This window comes from Cyprinodon tularosa, unplaced genomic scaffold, assembly GCF_016077235.1.
Source record: "Cyprinodon tularosa strain WSP-4 unplaced genomic scaffold, ASM1607723v1 ctg360, whole genome shotgun sequence".
In the NCBI taxonomy this organism is placed as follows: Eukaryota; Metazoa; Chordata; class Actinopteri; order Cyprinodontiformes; family Cyprinodontidae; genus Cyprinodon; species Cyprinodon tularosa.
Window position 1 is genome coordinate 500,114 of NW_024039075.1, and position 24,260 is coordinate 524,373.

The 24,260-nt window shown below is 35.9% G+C and overlaps 1 protein-coding gene across 1 annotated transcript in view; it reads right to left on the reverse strand.

Moving 5' to 3' along the window:
• The window catches only part of asic2 (acid-sensing (proton-gated) ion channel 2), a 172,923-nt gene that overhangs the window by 43,883 nt on the left and 104,780 nt on the right, over window positions 1-24,260 (reverse strand). Inside the window, exon 2 of the mRNA XM_038295849.1 lies at window positions 16,925-17,075. Within this exon, the coding sequence (XP_038151777.1) occupies window positions 16,925-17,075 (151 nt within the window). The remainder of the gene's footprint in view (window positions 1-16,924; window positions 17,076-24,260) is intronic.

Sequence of the window (24,260 nt, forward strand, 5' to 3'; positions counted from 1 at the left end):
GCTAATCTGAAGGCCACATGAAGTTTGGAGGTCTGTAGTGATTGACTCTGCAGAAAGTTGGCGACCTCTTCGCACTATGCGCTTCAGCATCCGCTGACCCCGCTCCGTCAGTTTACGTGGCCTACCACTTCGTGGCTGAGTTGCTGTCGTTCCCAAACACTTCCATTTTCTTATAATACAGCTGACAGTTGACTGTGGAATATTTAGGAGCGAGGAAATTTCACGACTGGATTTGTTGCACAGGTGGCATCCTATCACAGTTCCACGCTGGAATTCACTGAGCTCCTGAGAGCGACCCATTCTTTCACAAATGTTTGTAAAAACAGTCTGCATGCCTAGGTGCTTGAATTTATACACCTGTGGCCATGGAAGTGATTGGAACACCTGATTCCAATAATTTGGATGGGTGAGCAAATACTTTTGGCAATATAGTGTATATATATTATATATATATATATATATATATGTATGTGTGTATTAAATGATTGAACAGTCAAAAAAAAATTTATCAAAAGTACTTCAAGACATTAGAAATGTATGACGCTTACAGATCTGTTGCAATGAAAGTGTGACAACTCAGGGTGCCTGTCTGTACTATAACAAGCAGACTTTACTCTTGAGTATGTGCAGGCTGGCAGAGTATATATCAATAACAGAGAATTAACTAGTTAATGCAAGCGTTATTGTTTCCAACCTGTTTGTTTCCAAAGAGGATTGAATAGATTTTTGTTAAACTCTGCAGTGATAAGGCAGTGAGAGCGACAAAGTTAAATAGTAAACAACAAGCTGTTAAGACAAATTGTTTGTGTATTTATTCTGCAGCAAACTAAAGATTAGACGTAATTTTAGACTACTAGTTTGCAGGTTACCATAGAGAATTTACAGCTTCTGGTACCTGAATTATTGCCATTTAGAATTAATATTCAGCCTTGAATAATCACATAATGTACCTATTAGGACTTATTATTAATGATGTGCGAGTCTGATTAACCCTGACAATACCTGCCTATTGCAAGTCAGAACTAATGTTTTCACAAGTAGTGTATCAAATTAGGACAGTTCCTCTGTCCAGATATAAAATTATCATCTTCATTATGTAGGTAACAAAGATTTGAGAATGAAATGGGGGGACCAAAAAGAGAGGATCATTCTTAGCAGTGAGTTCTCTGTGTTTTTATCTGGGTCACTGTAATATTTCGATATGGCCGGAGCGAGGAATATCCCCTCATTTACAAATGTGTGTGATGTAGTGATGGGATGATGATGTATACCCGGAGTTGTATAAAATACCTCTTTAACTGTGATACGAGGCCACTCCAATGAGATGAAAATCCGTTGTCATGTCTCATGGTTATTTAATACATATACATTATGAAATATTATTTAAAAAGTTGGTCCTGAGTGATCTCTTCTCCAGAAAAGAACCATAGAGAAAGCTTCAAATTGTAAACATGGAGATTTCCTTAACACAAGGGTTTTTAGCATATATACAAAAATTGATCAATTTTTGTATATATGTAAACAAAAAGTATTTTTACTTTTTAATGAAGTTAGAGCAGTACTCTTTCAAAGTTTTTTTTGTTTTTCATATATCAAAGATAACAGTTTCAGATGTATTCTAACTTTTATTTTATCACTCATTCTCCAGGACAAATGTGTGCAACCTTTAAAATCCAAAACGCAAATTTTACCCTGAGTCCAGCTAAATTGAAGTTGCTTTACATGTTACATGAACTTTTATTAAAACACAGTTTATTTTTTATTATATATCTGCTATAGGAGACCTGTTACCATTTTAAGCAACTGGTAGTTTTAGAAAAAGGAAAAACAAAACGTTTCATTAAGAGGATGCAAGGATTTTTATTTTGCAGAATATTATTGAAAAACAAAAAACATTTTTATTGTTCTTTTAAACTCATTCTATTGTAAACATTCATTTAAAATATTCTTAAGAAAACCATTTTCTAAGAATGGCACTTTGCCACTAATATGAGCCATTGTAGATGGTCTAATGAGCCACTTGTGGCTCTGGCTGTGGAACCGCCGGTCGAAGACCTTTTCTCTAGGAGATTTCCTGGTTTGGTATAAGACATAAAATAGTAGCAACCATGACCTTTAATGTCATGTTAAGTATTTGCATCTTTCACTCTTTGAGGATTTTAGAAAAGTATTAACCTCAAAAGTTTATCATCTTTCTCTTAATGAAGAATTCAAAGATCTGCTTTATAAGGGAGAGTCAATAGGTTCTTAAATAGAAAATGAAATTGCTTGAAATGATTGCTCATTCACTTATGATAAATGAAGCAACTAGGAATATTATTGTGTTGCTTTAAAACAACAAGACTGTTTTGATATATATTTTTAAATGAAAACCAAGACCTTTAAAATAAACAGTTATTTAAAGCCTTTAAATCCTGTTTTAGGATCTCAAAAATGCTTTAATTGACTGGAAATGTAACTGTGAAGCCGTCCAAAAGAAGGCACAAAGCAAAGTGTACTTCATAAGGAAGCTTAGGTCCTTCAGCAAGATGCTGCAGGTCTGCTATCAGTCTGGTGTGGGGAGTGTGATCTGTTCTGCCATCATCTGCTGGGGTAAAAGTATCAGAGCAAATAAATTAACTGAGCTGACTTTTGGTCACAGAGTTCTTGGTACTCCTCTGAACCTCTTGGGAAGATTTCACAGAAAAATAATTCTTCATAAAATTAAATGGAAGGTGGCATTTCTATTCAGAAGACTTTCAACAACAGGGTCTTTAGTTAAAGGCTTCTCCACAGCAGGTGCAATACAGTGTGCTAGCAAAGATATTTAATAGTTGATAAGCCAGAAAAAAAAATACAATGGACTATTTGTCACATATACTCTTTTTGTGAAGTATGAAAACAAAATAAAAGGAAATCATTACTTTTTTCTTGTCTCAGGGGCTGTTTATAAACTATTAGAAAGATAAAAGTCAGGGGCAGTTTCGTAAATTTAAAGCAGTGCTTGTGGAATTTAATAAAAGGACAATCTGAATTAAAGGCAGAAAAAGCATGTTACTAAAACTAGCATGATCAAATATTAAGACATCCTTTATGTTAGCTGAATCAAGAGTTATTTAAATATATTTTAACAGCTTTAATTAAAAGATTTTCAGTTATTTGAACAGTTATAATTAACCAGATTATAATCCTGATTAGGATTATTCTTACTTTATTGATAATAAAGAACCTTACAGTTTATTCTTCAAAAGATTCAACCAGGAAAAATAAAGAACATTAAGTAAATAGGACTTGATATTTTACAGAGTGATACCCAGGCACATGAAATGTTGCTTTTTTTTTATTTATGCAGAACTCTCTTTGAAAATGTTGTAAAGTGTGTGTTAAAGTTTGCAGTGTTTGCTTTGTGATCCATTCGTGGTGTCTGCAGGGAATCATGAGTAATGATGTTTACTACATCTGAAACAGGCTTAAATCAGCTTCACAGGCTGCTCCATAGATCTCTGATTAGACAGACAGACTTGATCAGTTTGTGCACTTATTTCACTCAGAATGACTCGGATAAGTGTAGTGTGGGGGCATGTGTGTGTGTATGCCTACAAAAACTATGTTTTACAATATTGTCAGCCTTATAATGAAACATATTCTTATTTAATAAGAGTCTCATTCACGGAACCATCTTATTTCACAATAACTTAAGAGCTGTTAGTGTTTATATATATATATATATATATATATATATATATATATATATATATATATATATATATATATATATATATAAATATACATACTGCTCAAATAAATAAAGGGAACACTCAAATAACACATCCTGGATCTGAAAAAATTAAATACTCTCATTCAATCGAATTGTTCAGTACAAGGTTGAATGTGCTGACAACAAACTCACTTAAAACTCATCAATGGAAATTCAATTTATTAAGAATGGACCACCGCACACCATAACTGACCCACTGCCAAACTGGTCATACTGAAGGATGTTGCAGCCAGCAGATCACATCCCAAGAGTGTCTGCAGACTCTGTCACATGTGTCACATGAGCTCAGTGTGAACCCCGTTTCATCTGTGATATATATATATATATATATATATATATATATATATATATATATATATATATATATATATATATATATATATATATATATATATATATACATATATATATACATATATATATATATATATATATATATATATATATATATATATATATATAAACTGTTTTCTCACCCCTCGTGGGGTGGTATGTGTCATCCTCAAGCTCGGGTCCTCTACCAGAGGCCTGGGAGTTTGAGGGTTCTGCGCAGTATCTTAGCTGTTCCTAGGACTGCGCTCTTCTGGACAGAGACCTCTGATGTTTTACCTGGAATCTGCTAGCCACTCTCCCAGTTTGGGGGTCACAGCCCCCAGTGCTCCAATTACCACTGGCACCACTGCTGCTCTTACTTTCCACATCTTTTCTAGCTCCTCCTTCAGTCCTTGGTATTTCTCAAGCTTCTCGTGTTCTTTCTTCTTGATGTTGCTGTCGCTTGGGATTGCCACATCTATCACTACTGCCTTCTTCTGCTGTTTGTCGATCAACACGATGTCTGGTTGGTTAGCCATCACCTGTTTGTCAGTCTGGATCTTGAAGTCCCATAGGATCTTAGCTCGGTCATTCTCAGCTACCTTAGGAGGTGTCTTCCATTTTGACCTTGGGACTTCCAGCCCATACTCATGGCAGATGTTCCTGTACCCTATGACAGCTACCTGGTTGTGGCGTTCCTTGTATGCACTTCCTGCCTGCAATTTACACCCCGCTGTTATGTGCTGTATTATTTCAGAGGCATCTTTGCACAGTCTGCATCAGGGGTCCTGCCTGGTGTGGTAGACCCTGGCCTCTATTGATCTTGTACTGAGTATATATATATATATATATATATATATATATATATATATATATATATATATATATATATATATATATATATATATATATATATATATATATATATATATATATATATTATTTTTAGACATTGCAGGCCAATGTCCATGCTGCTATTTATTTTAAACTTTGGTGAAGGAAGATGCAGTTTGGCTCTGTTGCACCAGCCTCCAGGAGTGGCAAACCTCTACAGAACACTCCCATAGGGACATATGATCCTGTCCTCCATCGTGCCTGGGGACAAGACAGCTGCTATATTCTTGTCCATCCTTCTTGCCATGAATCTCTCTCTCACAAGAGGTTAACACTAAAGAGACACCATGAATGGAAGGCCACACAAGTCACGGACCAGAGTCTGTAGACTTATCAAAGGCTAATTGGACCTCTCAGAACAGGCCATTCTGCAGCATTTCTGCAGCTTACTGAAAACTTTAAGATAAAAAAGACTGGAGGCATAGAGGATCACAGAGGAAAGGACATTTCCTCTCTTGACTTTCAGGTCTGACGTGAGGTTGTGGAACAATGGAAACAACTCAGCCTACTCTGACAGAGATCACCGAGGTTGCAGATCTGGCAAGTTTAAAGCTAAACAATTTCTTTTTTTGATGATTTTTGATTGTGTCATGTACTTACTGCCTTTATTTTAATATGATGATGGAAATGCTTCCGTAGGTTCTGACGTACCAATTATTTACCTTACTTGACTGATCCCTGTAAGCACTGCAAGCATTAGAATCCAACTTTTCTCTGGGTTTCTCTGGATGGTATTAAATCATTGCTAATACAAGCTGATATGACAAAGGATGCAAATCAAAACTTGCCAAGTTACAACACATTTATCAAAGCATCACTCAATAGCTGAGCTAGCTTCCTAATATTTTACATTTATTAAAGCATAGCATAATGTATGAACACTTTACCCTTTAGATCACCTTGTTAATGTGCTTAAATGTATGGAAAAATGTCTAATTTGCATGTTCTGTATTTTTCCTTACTTTTTTAGGGTTTGCTCAAAATTCACTCTACATTGGGATGGAAACAACGATTATAGACCAAGAGTTATTCAATTAAACATATTTGCCCCCGCAAATACGCTGTACCAGACTGTCATGGTGAAGAGACAGCTGAGCAAAAGGGGAAAGCTCACGATTTACCGGTTGGTCTACATTCCCAACCTAATCAATGGTCATGAAATCTGGATCATGACCAAAAGAATGAGTTCCCAGCATCTGGAATGAGCTTTGTCCTCAGGTAGCTGGGCACTCCCTAAGAGCTCAGTCATTTGGGAGAGGCTCGGAGTAGAGCCACTTCTCCTCCACAGTGATAGGTGTCAGCTGAGGTGGCTCTGGTATCTTTTCTGGCTGCCCCCTAGGCGGAGATGTTCCATGCACATCCCACTGTGAGGAGGCCAGGAGATGACTCAGGACACACTGGAGGGACTACTGTGAAAGGAACTCACTGGCGGGTTCTCAGAACCAAGTGAGAGAAATGCGACAGGGTCTATTTCTCTCAGCTGGCCTGGGAGCACTTTAGGCTTCTCCCAGCAGAGCTGGATAAGGTGTGTGTGGAAAGGGAAGTCTGTGAATCTCTGCTGAGACTGCTGCCCCCGGCACACAGTCAAGGATGAAGCAGAAGATGACGAGTGCAAGTATTTTTATTTCATCAGTATCAAAATGGAAAATCAACGTTTTCTGTCTCAAAAAATCAACAACACTTGTTTCTTTGGTGCATTTGTTTTAACTTAAGTACAGTAATTTCATATTTGTCTGATTTAGCTGCGCTAGCAATGTACCTGCTGTATTTTTGTCTTTTATGTTAAGCATTTGATTAATTATATTGTCCAGTTTGCATAAGATGTACACATGAGTTTGTATGTACTCTAGACCATGAAGAAAATTGGATTCAAATTGGATAAATAATTTTGGTATGACCTATAGGAAAACAGGAAATCAATGTCAGTGTCTGTGTCAAATTAGCTTATGAAGTTTATTACAAACAACAGCAGTTGACCAAAGTGCTTGACCAACAAGCAGTCAGCAAAGGACAATGAAAAAGAGAACAGTTCTTTAAAGACATCTGTCCTCTATGCAGTGCAGACATGTAAAAAATAAGGTATTCCAGTCTTTTGGCAGACACAGCAAGTGTCCTATCCCCTCTGCATTTTACCTTTGATATTGTAACATCAAGGTGAACCTGGCTCATTGACCAGAGTGCTCTGAAAGGGGTGTGGATGTTGAGGAGATCATGTAGACAGGATAGGCTTAGACCAGTTTTTGTTTAAAAGTGAGCAATATCTTTTATAGAAATGTTATGATTTTCCAAATTAGGTTTACTCAGTCCTTTTTTCATTTAGGTTATGAAAACATAACCTCTGATTTTAAATACAGACAAACAGCTTGATAAAAGTGTCACTGCAGATATGCTCGCTAGATGACAGACATTTTGGCCTAAATTTCATCAATGAAAAAGCTTTGCTTCCTGAAGATATGAATTGAAAACTAAAGAAGAATGAGCTCCCGAGACAATCTTCTAGTTTTAAGGTACAACTGGAAATCAGTCAGAGATTAACGTCTAGCAACAGCTTCAAAAGGGATGTCGGAAGAGTTTGGTCTGTGGTATGAAAGGCTGGTGTAAAGCTGAAGGGTATTGAAACAACAGTATTCCCTATGTCTATAGTTAGAAGAATATCAATAACAAATTGATTAAATACCACTTTCTCCAAATCTTTGGAGAAAAAAAAATGCAGTTTGAATATCAGTCTGTGGTCGAAGTTAACAGCTTGGTCAAGGTTTCCTTTTTCACAAGAGTCTAACAGGTGGTATGAAGTTATTAGAAATAGAGCCAGAGGATAGAGACTAGATAACGGCAAGTAGGCGAGACCCAGAGCGATAGTCTGAGTTTTGACAGCCGATCTTGCGGCCTGGACACAAACACTTTGCTCTGTGGTCACTGAGTGCCCTCTCTTCCTTTTGTTAACGATATTAGTGGAGGATTTCACAAATTTTTGAAAAGACTTGAAAAAATGCACATGTCCAACCCTGTACCAGAGAGAGAACGCGTATTAAAAGCCTGCAAAAGCATGCACAAGCCCATTTCTCCTTGTGCATGCTCTGTTTAAAAGTTTATGTTTACATCGCTCAAACAACCTCACTTCCCAAAACAAGATTTGCAATTTTTCCACTATGTCAGACTCACTGCTGGTAAGTGAAAATGGGAATAAGCATGTAGGTTGGCCTTACATAGACATGTCACCATAATGATTGACAATTAGAATGACCACTTATTTTGATGATGCACCTGTAAAAAGAACATCCCTCCACTATACGTTTAAACAAACCAACAAAAAAGGACAACAACTGAGGTCTGTTGCTGTTGGTTTTTAACACTGCTGTGCAAAAACAGTCTTAGCAGTCTTTAAATTCTTTACTACCCTTTGGCACATTGGAGAGAGGTTGTTTAATATTTCCATAGAGTGGAAAAAGTTTGTCCTTTTTCTTTGTCTGTCTAAGAGTTAGTCTTTATAAACCTGCTCCCTCACTTTAGCTTACAGTTGTGAGTTTGTTCTGGTGCGTTGAGACAGAATGCATTCTGGGTGTCAAGGCATCTGATTTACGTGCAAGTTTACAGGGGAGGCATCAAGCAGAGTCGAGAGGTCATGTCTGAACATTGGGAGCTGGAAGACTATTTTCATGAGCTAAAAACTAATTTTCCAACTCATCTTGAGTTCAACAACAGAACCAAGCAGCTCAACAACTGGATGCATCAAGCATCCAGAGCATCGAACCATCAAGGGATTTTGACCTGAGCTTGACCCAAGATCCAATTTGTGGCGTTAAAGCAATTTTACGCCCAGAACACGTTCAACATGAGTACGCCATTAGAAACAAGTCTGGGAAAATGTGTTAAAATGCTCTAATGTTAAAGGCTTTATAACAAACACTATGTGCAGAAAAACTGCTGTTTTTTATGATGTCTAATATCACATTGTGCACTATCAAAAGATGGCCTGATAAAAAAGTATCGCTGGTTTTTGACACATACTTAAGCTATAAAACAAAACACCAAATAAGGATATTCAACTTCTCCAATTTTTGGCTTAGAACAAAATGCATAAGAATAAAAAAGTCAATATGAAATCCTGGGGTAAATTTAACTCAGAGACCAACCAGCCCACATATTGACTCTTCAAGTGCTCCTGCTCCAGCCTATGGGTGCAGCTCCTAACCCTCACTCCTGCCAATCAACATTCAAGATTTTGCATTTAATGCTTCAGAACAAGAGACGCTCTTGCTTTCCATCCAAACAGCATCATTCCTCTGTCCCTTTTCATCTTCATCTTAGTGCACTCCTCATGGCTAACTTAATTCCCCAACCTTTGTTCGACTCCAAGGGGAAATACTACTCTATACTAGACCTACCTCTCATTCTATCAACTGTTGATTTGGTTGGAATGTTTAATAACTGTTTTATTTGAGGCCCAGTTTCACAATAAATATATAAATCACAATAAAAAAAATATTATATCCAAGTAAATTGGTAAACTGTTCTATAAGGCCCCTTTCACTCTTTGGCAGACATCGGATGATGACAAATTGCAGAGGTAAAGTTCAACCCAGAACTGAAACAAATATCACAAAGGCATAAGCAATAAAAAAAAAAAAAGAAGCAGATTCAGTGCTGTTTCCAGCTGTTTGGGGAGGCCTAAAAAAATACAGCATTCTGACCACAAACCACAGCATTTGTGTATGTATTTCAACAAATGTATTTGTTAACTGATTTTCACCATACTGTTTAAAACTAAGTGCATGAAAGGAAATTGTCTTTGCTAATGTGTTTACCTGCTATGAGTAATTAATATTGGAACAGTCAAATTCAATAAACTGGAGTATAAATTAAATGTCAGTTTAATTATGCAGCTTAATTCCTTAAGGAAAACATATTATAGACATTTCACTTAGACTGATGTCTCTATGTATGTTTATTATGATTAAAATATCAGACCAATTAAAAACAAAAATTGTTCTGGGAAACGTTTAATACCTTCTTAAAGGTCGTTATATAAGGAACTTTAATCTGACAAACAAGCCCCACTAAAATATAAATTTGAAATGAATTTGAATATATTTGGGAATTTAAAGGGGTCCTGTATTAGAGTTCTTAATTTAAATACCAGTAAAGTAGGTCACTCTGATTACATTAAATGCTTCCCTGAATAGCAGCAGCATCCTGCTGGTGCAAAATCAGTTATTTTTTATGCTTTGTTTTTGCTTAATTTGATAGTAAATAAAGTCCTTCCGTCTATATTACAATGACACCACCAGTTGAAAGGAAGAAGATAAGTACAACAACCAGTGTGAAATAGTGCCCATAACGATTGATTCTAAGAGGTGGAAGACTCAAATAGCACTAACAGTATTAAATGAATGTTAAAGGCATTGCTGCAAAGTTGATTGATGCATGGAATCAGTAGAACTTTGAGTTGCTGCAGATGAAGTTGACCTTTGACCATGCTGAGTTGTCGCTCTTTGCCGTGAGGCACAGCAAAGGCGGATCTATTAAATCAATATTTTCTTACCTTTAGAAATCTAAGTCCCTGTGATGGTAATCTAGGAGTTTCTCAAGCTGCTTTCTGACTAAAAATTGCAGGTTAACCGAGGTTTTTCAAACATTGGTATACAAGCTAACAATCAGCATTTGGCTGTCTTCCCACTGGAAAAAAAAAAAAGCTGTGTCCTTGCAGATGCATGTCTGCAGGTGACACCATCATGCTGGGTGAGCATTGATTATGTCACAAGGGTCACAGAAATCAAGAAAGTAGACAATGGAGAGAAATGTGTAAAGAAACCAAGTCATCATAAGCATGCTTTACCGTTTCGCTCTTTTGCCCCTAAAAATCCCTCTCACGAGTGCTACTCCATGTTTATCAAATGTAAACAGGGCTGTTTCAGCTTATTAGATCAGAAGGGACTAGCACAGTGTGCTGATGTCTGTACGTTGCGTTCAATGGATGTTACGTAATCCTCTTTTTTTAGGATTTTACAGCACTGATGGCAAATTTTTTTATACAGTGAGATAACACTGAGGGGTTAAGAGGGGGGACATTTGGCAAAGGACCACAGGTCAGATTTAAACCCAGTTCGGCCACATCGAGAACAAAGGCCTTTGTACATGGGTTGCGCTAACCATTGCGCCACCAAAGCATGCTCATTGTCTCATAATTTTGCGAGTCAACCTAGCTCTGGTGTTCCCATAGCATGTCGATCAGAGCTGAGGCGATTTTAACGCGGGTCGCTTGCTGAGTCATTTGACCCAGGTAGACACATGTCAGTGAGCTGTTCCCAATGCCTCTAAAATGAGATTGTTCCCTGGTTTTTCAACCAGTGTGAAAGGGGTATAAGAGAATTGAGAGTCTACTTCTCTGGCCGTAAAACCAGACTTGCAACTTCTATGGAGATGATCTGATGGCAGCCTTAGGGTTAGACATACAGCTTCACATCACTTCAATATAAGGTTGTTAGCTTCAACACGTTGAGGACTAAGGCATCCTAACATGGATTTGAACCACTGGGGCACGCTAACATTAGGTTTGTTTCAATTGAACACTAAATCCAAGCAAAGAGTTTGATCAGTAACGCATTGAGGAAAGTGTTCAGTGTCCATGTAACAAAGCAGCTTTTGCTCTCACCTCTCAATACTGCTCGCAGACTATAACGAAAACTGACGAGCTAAACATGGGTCTTTGATGGTGAGAACTTGACAATGGGTGTCAATTTTCGTTGACAAGATGAGAGTAAATAAAAATGTTAGCGGGTGGGCGGTCAGATGTTTAAAATACATCATTGTGCTGTATTCTTCTAAGCAGTATCAGATGTGCAACTGCGTGCGGTTTGGTTATGCCGCCCACCACCTGGGGTGCAGAGGAGCACATTCTGCATAATCACAGATGGATCATGGCAGCAGCGGCAAGGATGAAAATAATTCGGAATGGTCCAGCACTGGGCGCTAAAATCTGACAAACTCTGCTCTACCAGCTGTGCTGAACAGAAATTAGTTTTGTTTGTAGCTCTGACTGTGCTTTACAGTGATGTTATGCTCTCAGCAGTATGGGTATTCCTGATTTCGCTATTTAATATACTATATGTGGCTGATCATCCTCTGACAAGTGTAAAAAAAATCCTTTTTTTCCAACTATCACGATTTTATTTCTTCCAGCTCAGAAAAGGTGATGCTACCAAACAAGATCCCTAAATTATATCCAAAGAAAATGTTTCATTGCATACTATTTTTGTATAAAGACCTAGATGAAAAGGTACATAGATCGTTGAACATTTATCTCTCAGTTCTTTTTTCTATTTATTGAAATATGATGTGAATGTTTCCTTGTAATTGTCATTAAAACATTTTCTCAGTTTCCTTTAAATATTTCAACATTTTATTTAGCATATTCATTAAATTTAGGTCTGCACTGTCATGGCATTACAAGGTAATTATATAGGTTATCTCTGTATAAAACAAATACAAAGAGAATTGAAGAAATAAAGCCAAAATTGCAAACGTAGAAAGAATGTTTTTTTTGTTATTTGCTTTTCTGGAGTAATGAAGATTTTATTGATCTGTGTGTAATGCATAATTCATAGCAGATCAAGAAATGATTGCTTTGGGATAGCAACCTTGTAGGTCTAAAACCATACCTTTATTGTACATTTTGTTAGCTTGTCTGTCTGCTATATTAACCAATATGATGTGTTGAATTAGATCTTCTTTTTCCTTAAATTTTGTGAGACATTTTTATATAAAGTAGGGCATCAATTCATAAAAAAAAGTTTAGTTTTGAATTCTGTAACTCAAAGTTTGCTGCCAATGACAATCATGAACTACACAGCAACAATCTAGCTGTCAGTCTGCTAAAGAATCTGGTTGTCATTCGAAATTGTAAAAATTAGCTGTTTTTTTGCAACATAAAACTGACTAAAGCTAGACTAAAACCTTTTTGAGTTTTAGTCGACTAAAACTATCACATATCGTAATGACTAAAATGTGAATAAAACTAATAGTAGTTTTCGTCCTGATGGCTAAAACTAAGACTAAATCTAAGATGGCTGTCAAAAACAACATTACCGGTAATTGCTTGAGTTGTTAGACCACAAAGATAAGTTGAAGAGTTGTGATGTAGGTTCCGGTATGAATGGAAGCATTAAGAGTAATACAAAGACTGTTTGCTTGTCTGTGAATGATGGACAAAAACAAGTGCGGTAGGAGGGAAGATTGGGTAGTGTCTGGACATTTAAACAGAGACCTTTAGGAGAAGAAACTCATTCCTGGAGCCTAATGAGACAGTGTTCTGCATGCTGTTCAGGTGGTGGTTGAGCTTTAACATACTACAAGAAATTAACTTTGAGAAGTCCAAATGTAATAACAAACAAGACATGCAAAAACCAAAAGGAACATTGATAAAGTTTAAATGCCAGCATATTTGTTAGTTAAGTTAGAAAACACAAATGTCCATCTGCTGGCCTGCTTAATGCTCCTCTTAGTGGTCCATTGGTATTGCTGTAATTCACTAAGTTTCAAAACAGACGGAGTGTAGGACACAGATGTGTCATCTAATCAAAAACATTAACCAACGGCTAAAAGAGTAAAAGAGTATATTGAATATTTAAGCTTCAAGCTGAATGGAGGGGATTGATGTGCCACAGTTGATATTCCAATCTACATAAATAATTAGTCTCAATAATTCCCCCAGATAATCACACAATCTATCAAAATCTGTCTCTAGGACAATATTTCTTTTTCCCCAGTGAGATTTTGTTTTTGTAATAGATACAAAATAATTCACACATAATTAAGGATCATATTTATTATCAATCTCGCTAATGTCTGTTTCTAAATAATTATATTACTGGAAAAAAGCAAGATAGATTAAAAGCAATTTACTCTGCGTTTCTACAGGTTATACAAAAAACTTCTGAAACGGACACAGAATTTTAAACATATTGGAGTTGATTAAAAAAATAGCATCTATAAAATGCTTCCTCATTTCTTTTTGGATTGAGGGTTTTGTTGCCTGAATTATCCTAATGTAAATATATATATTCATAATTAGAAAGGGAAAAGTTTGCTAAATAATGAAAACTAATGGAAGTAACGTTTTTGTACCACATGGAGTTGCAGTGAATTGAACCATAACATCAAGGTTAAAATAGAGAGATGGTCTACTATTGATGAGATGAGGTTGTGTAACTTTTTCAGTCTGTCTCAGCTTCCAATTAACTGCAGTTCTGCCTGTTCGGGGATCACTTTGAAAGGGCATGTGGTGTTAGCCTTCTCTAGCCATAGATTTTAGGATGCACAGAGGCTTTCTGTATTTGTTTTCAAACCATGTTATACCCCAGTAGAATATCACTATGCTAAAGATTTTCCAGATCTGGAGAAAAACAAACTGCAGAATTCTTACAAATAAGACACATTGAATTATGCAAAACAAAAATAAGTAACTATTGCAACCACATCTCAAGGTAGTGATCAGGCCTCAAATCTGAGTTAGTTTGGCTACTTTCCTGTGATTCTCATTCTTGTTCAGGACTCCAAGTCCGAGTTTCTAAGAAGGCAGTGCATTCAGGAAAGGAGTCACTATGAAACGCTCATAAAGCAATCGAAAGAAGATTATGGAAATCAGTAGCCATGTTTTGCTATTGTGTGAATGAGAACAATAGAAAATCTATAATCTTTTTTTTCCTGAAGTTGTTGTTTTTTTAATACTTGTCATTGTTATCATTTTCTATCATTGGGCAAGCAAAGAATCCTTTTAAATTAAAAAGGATTCCTTAATTGTAGAAGCTCATACTCAATGTTTCAAGAAGATATTCATTCTAATGATCTGGAAATAATTGTTTGTTGTTGCTATTTTTTCTTTGGCTTTTCTTTTATTCTACCAGGTCTTAAGCTTTTTTTTAATGGACCTGGTGTCATATGGGAACACAAATAATCTTAGTCATTTTTGTTTTAACATGTGGCTCTCCTGAACACATTAACAAGCCTGCCTTTAAAAATATTTGATAAAGCTTGTTATTTAAGTGTTTCTATGATTGAGGTTTTTACTATATATGAAAATTAGATTCCATAGTTCTCTTCGAATGTGTTTGATAAACTCCCAAATTTTAGACTTCCTTTTTAAAGCTGTCTTGATTAAAAATCTCTAGGCTTTTCAAAGTCTGTCTTTGTTCTTTTGCAGATTTAATTCTTTTTAACGTTGTTTTTGTTATGAGAGGCAGAAATGTTGAGTAAAAACATTTACATACTCAGGCCAGGCTTGAGTATTAGATATCGAGTATGTGTGGAGATAAAGACAGAAAAATAAATCTGGTCATTTCCTTAACTGCCCTTTTTTTATTGAAACTCTCTGTAATTAAAAAGACGTCTGACCAAAAGTCCCACTCTCCTCGATGACAGATATTTTTGTAGCTTAAGTAAAGCTTTAATTGTTATTATTAAAAAAAATCCAATGCACATTTGACCAATCATAAAAATAAGATTTTATCATCTATAATTGTTTTTTTTTAAACAAATACAAACAGTTCTGCCAATTTTTCTATAGTAGAGGCGTTTTTGAATAGCCCTGTATATATTGCCCATACTAATTTGTTGCATTAGTAAAGATTGATTGATTGACTTTATTGATCTTGCAGTGGACAAAAATTATACCGGGTTATTGCACAGGGTATTTACACTGGTATTTATATGGATGTATATTTAAAAGCCTGACAGTTTTTTAAATATTACTTTTTAAATAAATTCAGATACAATTGTACAATTTTTGGCATATTGCTTATATATTATATATATATTTATTTTCAGCTATGAAAAAGTTATCTCAAATAAATTTCCCTTAACTTCAGAAGCCAACTTCTTCATCTTTCAAACAATTAGAGATGATTTTACTGGGCAAAACAAATAGAAACAAAGAGAAAACAATGTTTCACATTTTAAAACACCTTTGATCATTAATTATTGTAATTTGGAACCGGAAAATCAGTCATCCTTCCAATTGTTGAAAGATATTTTTTTTATCTACTTTGGAACTGAAAGAGATGATTGTTGAGTGTGATGAGTTTTACAAGCCCTGGCCCTAATCTGAGATATATATAAATAATAAAAACAATAACAAACACTGTTAGAAGTGTATTGAATAAGAAGTCTGGAAATGTATGCATTTTGACTTAATTTTCATGTTTTATTTGTTTTCTAAGTATCCACCTTTGCATCAATTGGCTCTCAAAAAACTAAAAAGATAATGTCTTTTCATAATATTGTTATATTAGGTCATATTTCTGAAATAAAAAACACCCAAAGATTACTACGAAATACTCCTGTGAAACAAAAAAGTTGAAAAACATTTCACAGTTTAATTTTCTTTATACTAAACAGAAAACCTCTGAGATAAACTGCACGTAGATGAGTTTTGGCAGTGGACTGATAGGAGTAGTGACGGCTTGTGACCACAACAAAAGCGGGTCTAGAAAAAGAGAAAAGTTCATCTAGCTTGGGGATGAGTGAAAGGATGACCGTCTCAAATATGGATGAATCTAAAGTGCAAGATCTACAATTTAATAAAATGAAGAAAAGTCAAAGTAACAAAACAAAATAAAACTTCTTCACATTCAGAAATACTGGACAGTTTGGATTTTCACCAGTGTTATATTGGTGCACTGTATAAACAACTAATAAAAAAAAACAAGTTATATAAGCAATTCATTAAAACAAAGCATCTGTTTTTAGTTTCTTTGCAACCAAACTGTCCCTATAATGAAAGAAAGTTTTAAGAGTTATCATTAATGGCAATCAGAAAAAAGAAAACACTGGAACTGTTTAAAACTAAACTTTTGGGTCATCCTAATTGTTATAGCTAAAACTATAAGGCTAACTATAATACAGTAGGAGATTTGTTAACTCTTTTAAACTAAAAGTTTTCAGAGTCAAGCGTGTAATTGGGCATACCTGTGTCCCCCCAGACTGGCAGGTACTCGTCCTGCTGGATGTCCAGCATGATCTCCAGGCCGTTTCCTGTCCCTCCTTTCATGGTGGTGCGTAGTGTCTTCCCTTCCTCTGCGGCATTGAACATGTAGCACTTCCCATACCTTGTAAATACCTAAGAAGAGCATGAAATGAACCATGAGAATTTGTTTTAAAGATGTAGTATGTTGACACAAAACTGTTTTAAAGATCTGTACAATTAAAGCTTAACCAACCAAAAGCAGGATATATATTTTGTCCAACTATTTCTTATAATAAATGAAGACTTACAACCTTTCTAATGTGACTGGGACATATTTGACAGTCTGAATCCAGTCTATCCAAATATCATTTTATTTAATTTCACAATAGACTTGAGTAGCTCATGGAACTAAGGAGCAGTCAGAAGGTAAACACTTAAAGAGTGACTTGTCCATCCTGGTACCAGAAAATATTCATCATACACCTTCCTGTGAATGTTTGCAACACCACATCAGAGCTGTGTTGGAGTACATGTGAGTGGATGCTTGTTTTTTTTTCCTCTAAAGTATTTTTACCACCGTTTCACCACAAGCAACCAAATGACTCAGAGGAATCTATGAATAATATATTTGGTTAAAACTGCACAGGGATGGAGAGTATAATTTTGTGTTAGTGGGGAGATGTGTGCGTTCTGCACAAGCAAAAATAATAAGAGTGTATTTATGTCCCTTAAGCTCATGAATATTAATCACCAGATGAAACATCACTCTTAGTGCTACTGACCAAATACCATGGAAAGTGATGTTATAAATAAATTCATTCAAAGGAGTGATTCTATAGCATATGATACAATCAAAGAAGCAATATTATTAAATCCAACTCCTGCAGTAAAAACTATGGTTACAACCTCAATTGGTTCTAAATACCTTAAAAAAAGAAAAACAGAACTTTGAGGACAAAAAGCAGTTCTTGAAGAGATACTGACCAACGATTGAAACAAAATTGTGAATTTTCATTGTCCCGAGAAAAATACATCAAAATAAAGAAGTAATGGTTTACAATATTAATAGAAAACAGGTTGATAATGATTAGGTGGCTCTAAAGCTGACAATAAGCATAATTACTGCATCTTCAAATAATCTGTTTTCCAAACACAATAATTCATTTGTTAGATGTTGGTTTAACTTTTATAAAACAAGTAATTAGCCTTCATGATTGCTCTCAAATGGGGTTTGAGCAAAAAATTAAGAAGAATTTCAAAATGTAAAGCTTGTTGGTTTATAATCTATTAAAGCACAGAGCCATTACCATTTCTTAACCTCTTTGTCTGCTGTGCTTTGAGATAGTCATTTCATGCTCTTCCTCCATAAATGGTTTTACAGACATGACTGATCTGGTAGCGGTTCCCGTGCCGCCACTGAGGTACAGCGTGTCTCTGGAATGTGAAGAGCCACATTAGAGGTTCATTCACCTCTGAAAAACAGACATGCTCATGACAGATACGCCTTTGCACAGAATAAATGACACACCACAAGTTTTTGGAGCTTTGAGATAGGGGTAAGAGGGTGGATAATATGTATTCACTCTGCAGCCATTACTCATCCAAGAGGGTTTTTTAGCAGCTTTTTGGAAGGAAAATAGAAAGTGAAAGCATTATACTGGTATTGGTTTATGGAAAAGGTGTTTGTTTGTCAATTTCATTTGCTAAATTACTTTGACTCCTTTTCAGGGTTTTTAAATGGTTCCTCAGATACATTTCATTAACACAGCTGTTCCGGTCTACCTGAAGGTGAAGTTTCATAATTGACTTGCACTGCAAATTGGTCAAAGCCTGTACTATTGAAAGTAATTACCCAGCAGTCATTTTCTCCTCTGCTACACATTTGTATGAGCATGTGAACAAAGCCCAGATTGCCTCAATAACATCTTCGCTTCATATCTACTTCATATGGCAGAGAATTGCTTTTCATGGTGCCCTGGAGTCCAATTTTTCAAATTTCTACTGTTAACTGATGAAACATGACAAGCATGGGCAAGGGACTGGCCATCATCTTGCTAGACCTTAACCAGGTCAGCAACTTGGGGATAATGGAGCTAATAAGACCGTGCTCTTACTTGAGGAGAAAATGATGCCAATTCAAGTAAAGCTATCAGATAGGAGAATGTTTTCAAGTAGGTCTACAGTGAAACAATAAAAACTTTCTTCCAGGATGCAAGCCTGGCATGAAAAGCTCCAATAAATCAGATACCAATCACAAAAGTATGAAATTACAATGTATAGTGAAAATAAGCTGCATTATATTATTATTTTTTTTGCTGCAACTTTGTTCTAAACTCCTGGATGCAATTCAATGCATTATTTAAGTCATGAAGCCACCTGTGTTCATACACGCCTCTCTGTCTATGCAACGCGTTGAGAACACAGAGGGAATCCAGTCCTCCCTCCACTCTGTCTGTGCTACATTAGTGAACATATACCTGGATCCACTATTTATGCTCTCCAGAGTAATCTGGCATGTCTGTTTCATTTTTGAAATGTCAGACTCTTTAGCCGCATATATCACATTTCCTTCCCTCCTGTTCAAACCAGACATCAGAACACCAGTAACGAGCAAGCAGGCACACAAATAACTTGACTCCCAATTAAAATTCCTCTTGACCAAGAAAAACATGTCTCATTAGCATTCACAGCTGCATGTGCAAATGTCTGGAGGAGCGGGTGCAAACATAGCATGACCTCGCCTGTTTGCCATATTGTGTCTCCTACAGAGGAGAAGTCAAAGATGACATGGCTATTGGTGTATGTTGCCGTCATGATGAAAGGTCAGTTGTTACCACCAACCGCCCACAAATTAGATGCTAAAACATGCCCCTGGGTAGAACAGAGACCACCAAACACTGCATATAGAATATTGACTTGCAGTTTTAACTTATGACTTGAAAAAGTCAAGGGAGGCTTAAGGAGGGTTTTGTCAAAACAATTTTTAAAGATAAATTTAAAAAAGCCAATTATTTACTGAACATAGAGGAGAACTAGTCATAATGAAATAACTGTTCAAAATACAAATGAAATCTGCTTATAGAGGTCACGGATATAGTTATCAACCGCTTATAGTGTTCAAACTGGCTCTGGACCAACTTGATCACTATAAGCAGATTCCACTGTACATATTTTCCAGCCACATATCACAGTGCTATAAAAAGCCATTGTCCCTTAGTCTTAAATTTTTCATTTGAACTAAATTCATATCAAAGAACAATATTCAATGCAAAAAGAAATATTCAGATGGAAGTTAAATTTCTCAGGATTAAAAAGAAGTGGCACTGTTTAAGAAGTAACTTCTCCAAAAGCTTAAAGGTAGTAATGAGCAACATACTTTCAACATTATGCAAGAGAGTTTTCCTCATTCTCCACTACAAAAAAGTATCTTACTTATTCTGGGTGTTTTGCAGGGAGGGATTATATAAAAAGGAAATTGGTGAATAGCACATTTAAAATTGAGGAGAATAAATAGCAAGTACGTTTTAACAGTTCTCATAAGCTATTTTGTGCAATCTGGCCTTATTGTTCAGCAAATCAATAGCCATTATGTGAGAGTCCAACTCTTTTTTTTGTAACAAAAGCAAAAAGAAATAAAGCTTGAGGCCTGAAACAGGGAGGATACTTCTTCTGGAAGGTTTAATTGGAAAGAAGAAAGGAGATGACGTTTATGGAAAAGATCTCGGAGGTGCAAGGCGAGCATTTTTCTCCACTGTGTGGCAGCAGTAAAAGTAGTTGTACCGCTCAGGGGATAAATAATTCAGACGGCTGCTGTGTTAGTGCCAGGGTTGGCCCTGAACATGATAAAGGAGGGGATTTTAGGCACACGCACTCACACACACACAGCTACCTCAATCATCATTACAGTTTTATACATGCCACTCCACTACCTGTAAGCCTGACTTACATCACGTGCAACTTAAACACCCCTGCATCCACATTTATCAGATTAAACAAATTCTGTCATTTATGAGACATGTTCTGAGTTTTATGGAACATATTTATCATTGCAGCCTAATGTAATTTAACCCCCGTGCTCTGTAATATTTTATATCACAAGGCAGCACCTTAGTGAGTCAGAGCAGCGATAGGACTCAAAGGATTGCAGATGGTGCTCCCTGCTATCTATTTATGGTTTAGAGGAGAAGGGACAAGGGTGCAATGAACGTACAAAGAGAGCTAGAGAGATATAGAAGCCAGTGTAGGAAAGTAATCTGGGCTCAAAGGACATATAAAATACTGTATTTTAAATAATTAGGCCAATAGCTTTAGCTAATCCCTCCAGAACAGCTTGAATTATGTTAAGTTACAACCCATAATCTGTAATGTCCTTTAAAATATGCCTGATTTGATTTAAATATATAAAATAAAATATAGATTCAATACACGCATAATAACCAATCCATTAGAACACTGTTTAAAATCCAAGTATGTCAGGAAATAAATGTAGATAATAATTCTAGACTTTAATTACAAACATAGTGGTTTATTTCAGACATTTTTTTTCTTACCTTAATTATCATAACATCTAGAGAAAGCTGAAAACAACAGTTGGAAGCTATTACAATGTTTTGAACATTAAATAAATTACTATTTGGCCCAAAACCCAGGGGTCTTTGACCTGCAGTTTCAGAGCTACATGCGTTTCTGAGACTTCAGCTCCTCTGCAGTAGCTCTCTGCAATAAAACTATCACATGAAAAGGTATTTTCATGTGATAGTTTAGAGATTGTAACTGAGTTTTCTCCGAATTTACATTAAAGAATGTTCGGGTATCATTTTTTAAATCACCATATAAAGTGCAAGATTTATTTTTTTGCCATAAAACTTAAGATTTTTTTTCCTTTCTCAATACATAAAAAAATGAACAAAGTTATATGAGTGTCCTTAAGTTCGCTGTATTTTTTGTAAGGCAAAAAGTATCAAGAATCTTAGAAGCTCCAGAAAAGTTCTTTTTAATAAACATAACTTTTAAGCCTTTAAAATACCTTTTACTAGATCTGATGTTCCTCTGAACCTCAAAACGAGTACCATAAAATGACAACTTTGAGTGACCAAATTAGTCACAGGGAAGTGTGGCTGGATGGGTGGAAGGACTGTTGACATGCCCCTCTTATTAGTTTGTTCCTCAATATCAGGCTGATATAAACATGTGAGCTAATGCAGGAGCCTCCAATTGTTCATGACCCAAAGGTCTCATAGATTTTCACTTTCCAGATTCAATATGATAGACTGTTTGTGTTAAACTAAGGATACAAATCACCAAAAAATATTTTTAAGCCAATGTCTTAGAGCAATGCATCAGTTAAAACAAGCCATTTGCCTGTTAATACACCTCTCCTCCAAATCAAATTAGCTCTCAAGGACCAACTTTCATCATTTCTTGTCATTCTCATCATAACGTTACCAGCAGAGGAGTGTTAACAGGAGAGCAGCAGAGGACAAGGGGACAGACGGGATCAGTGGAGAATGCTGCAGTGCAATCCATCATCATATACAGATGCACATGGCTTAACAATATGCAAAGGCCATCCTATCAACCTTAAAGAGAAAGAGCAATATTTAAACAACAGCTATGTTCCAACTCTTCCACAAAATGGATAGAAATCTGTGTGGCTCTGGAGTTCTGATTAAGTTTAAAATGCCTGGTGGGAAATAAAAGAAAAACCCAATAAATTAAATTAAAGCCACAGCTATTAGAAAAAAAAAAAGAAGTGCAAAGCTTAATGGTTTTGAGGGGAAGCTCAGGAAGCTGAAGTTTTTTTTTTTTTTGTCACAATGAACCAAGTATGAACTTCAATACCAGAGATTGCAGATATACTCTGTGATTCGATTATATGACGCTGAGCAGGAATGCTTCATAATAAAATTATTTATTTTATAACCAATGAAGAAAAGACTTGTAAAGACATCTCCCTTGACCTTAAAATGCATCCTCTTTTTTAATGAGGCCAGACCCAAAAACTAATTGCATTTACAGTCTGTTGTTTTTTTGACAGCCATCTTAGATTTAGTATTAGTTTTAGTCTTCAGCAAGAAAACCATTTTTAGTTTTAATTAAGTTTTAGTCACATTTTAGTCATTACGAGATGATAGTTTTAATAGCACTTCATAGAACAGCTAACCTTTACTATTTCAAATAACAACCAGATTGTTTACCAGACTGACAGCTGTTGCCTAGATACTACAGTTGCTGGAGATACAATGCTGCTGTGCAGGTCATCATTGCTGTTGGACAGAAAACGTTGATTTATAGAATTCAAATAAAATTTTTGATGAATTAATGCCCTTTAAGTGTCACACAAGTTTTCCTCCTGCCTACAATGAACAAACCAAGGACACGTTTAACCTTCCAACACTTTTCTTTAGGGACGCTGTCATTAAATCAGTGACTCTGCATCATCGTCCGTGTTGAAGGCATGCTGAACACCCGCCTACATTACAGCTGCTCAGCCAATCGGCTTCATGTATGAATATCTCACCTTCCTGCTACTGGTCCCTGCAGTAACAATATATCCCCCCCTGCAGAGAGAGTTAACTTAAGAAAAGTCAATAATTGCTAGCTAAAGGTAGATTACAAGTGATGCAACAGCATACAGCATGTAAAAAGGAATTAGATTTTGTTTTCAGTGGAAAATAAAAGCTTTGACTAATGCTGTTATCATGCAACACTGTTACTCCAAACTCTATTAGCAGTGTATTGTGCTACAACTATTAAATTACTATATTATGTTATTGTTTTAAAGCTGTGAATACAACAGATTTTGTGGTCTAACTCTGCAGTATAATTGTACTCAAGGGAGAAATTAAAACTCAAAATATGAAGAGACTTTCAGAGTTGAGAGCAGAATTTATAGTTAAACTGCTTTTACCCTCAATTTATTTAATATTGGTTTAATATTTTAATTGTTTAGGGCAATAGGGAAATGTTTTCTGGTGAAAATTTCATTTGAAAAATGAAGGCAGCTGGTCATCCATTTTACAAAACATTTCAAGGTAGAATGAAGGGTTTTTTGTTTAAGGCATGTTTTTGTGGTCTCAGTTTTGTGAAAGCACTGTTGCAGCTGGTGAGTTAGAGGTTAGACTGCCTCTTTTATGCTCCAGTTCTGCCAAGCAATTCAGTCAAAGCCCCAAATCAGCTGAGTTACATCAGGACCAGCCAGCTGTGAGATTTAAAAGCTTAAATAAGATTCAGAAATCATTTCAGATGACAAGCGCAAGAAGGTGAGATTTATCATTTACATTTGAAACAATTTCTCAGCTAACAAAATCTTTACACCGGGTTTATCCTGTGTTATGT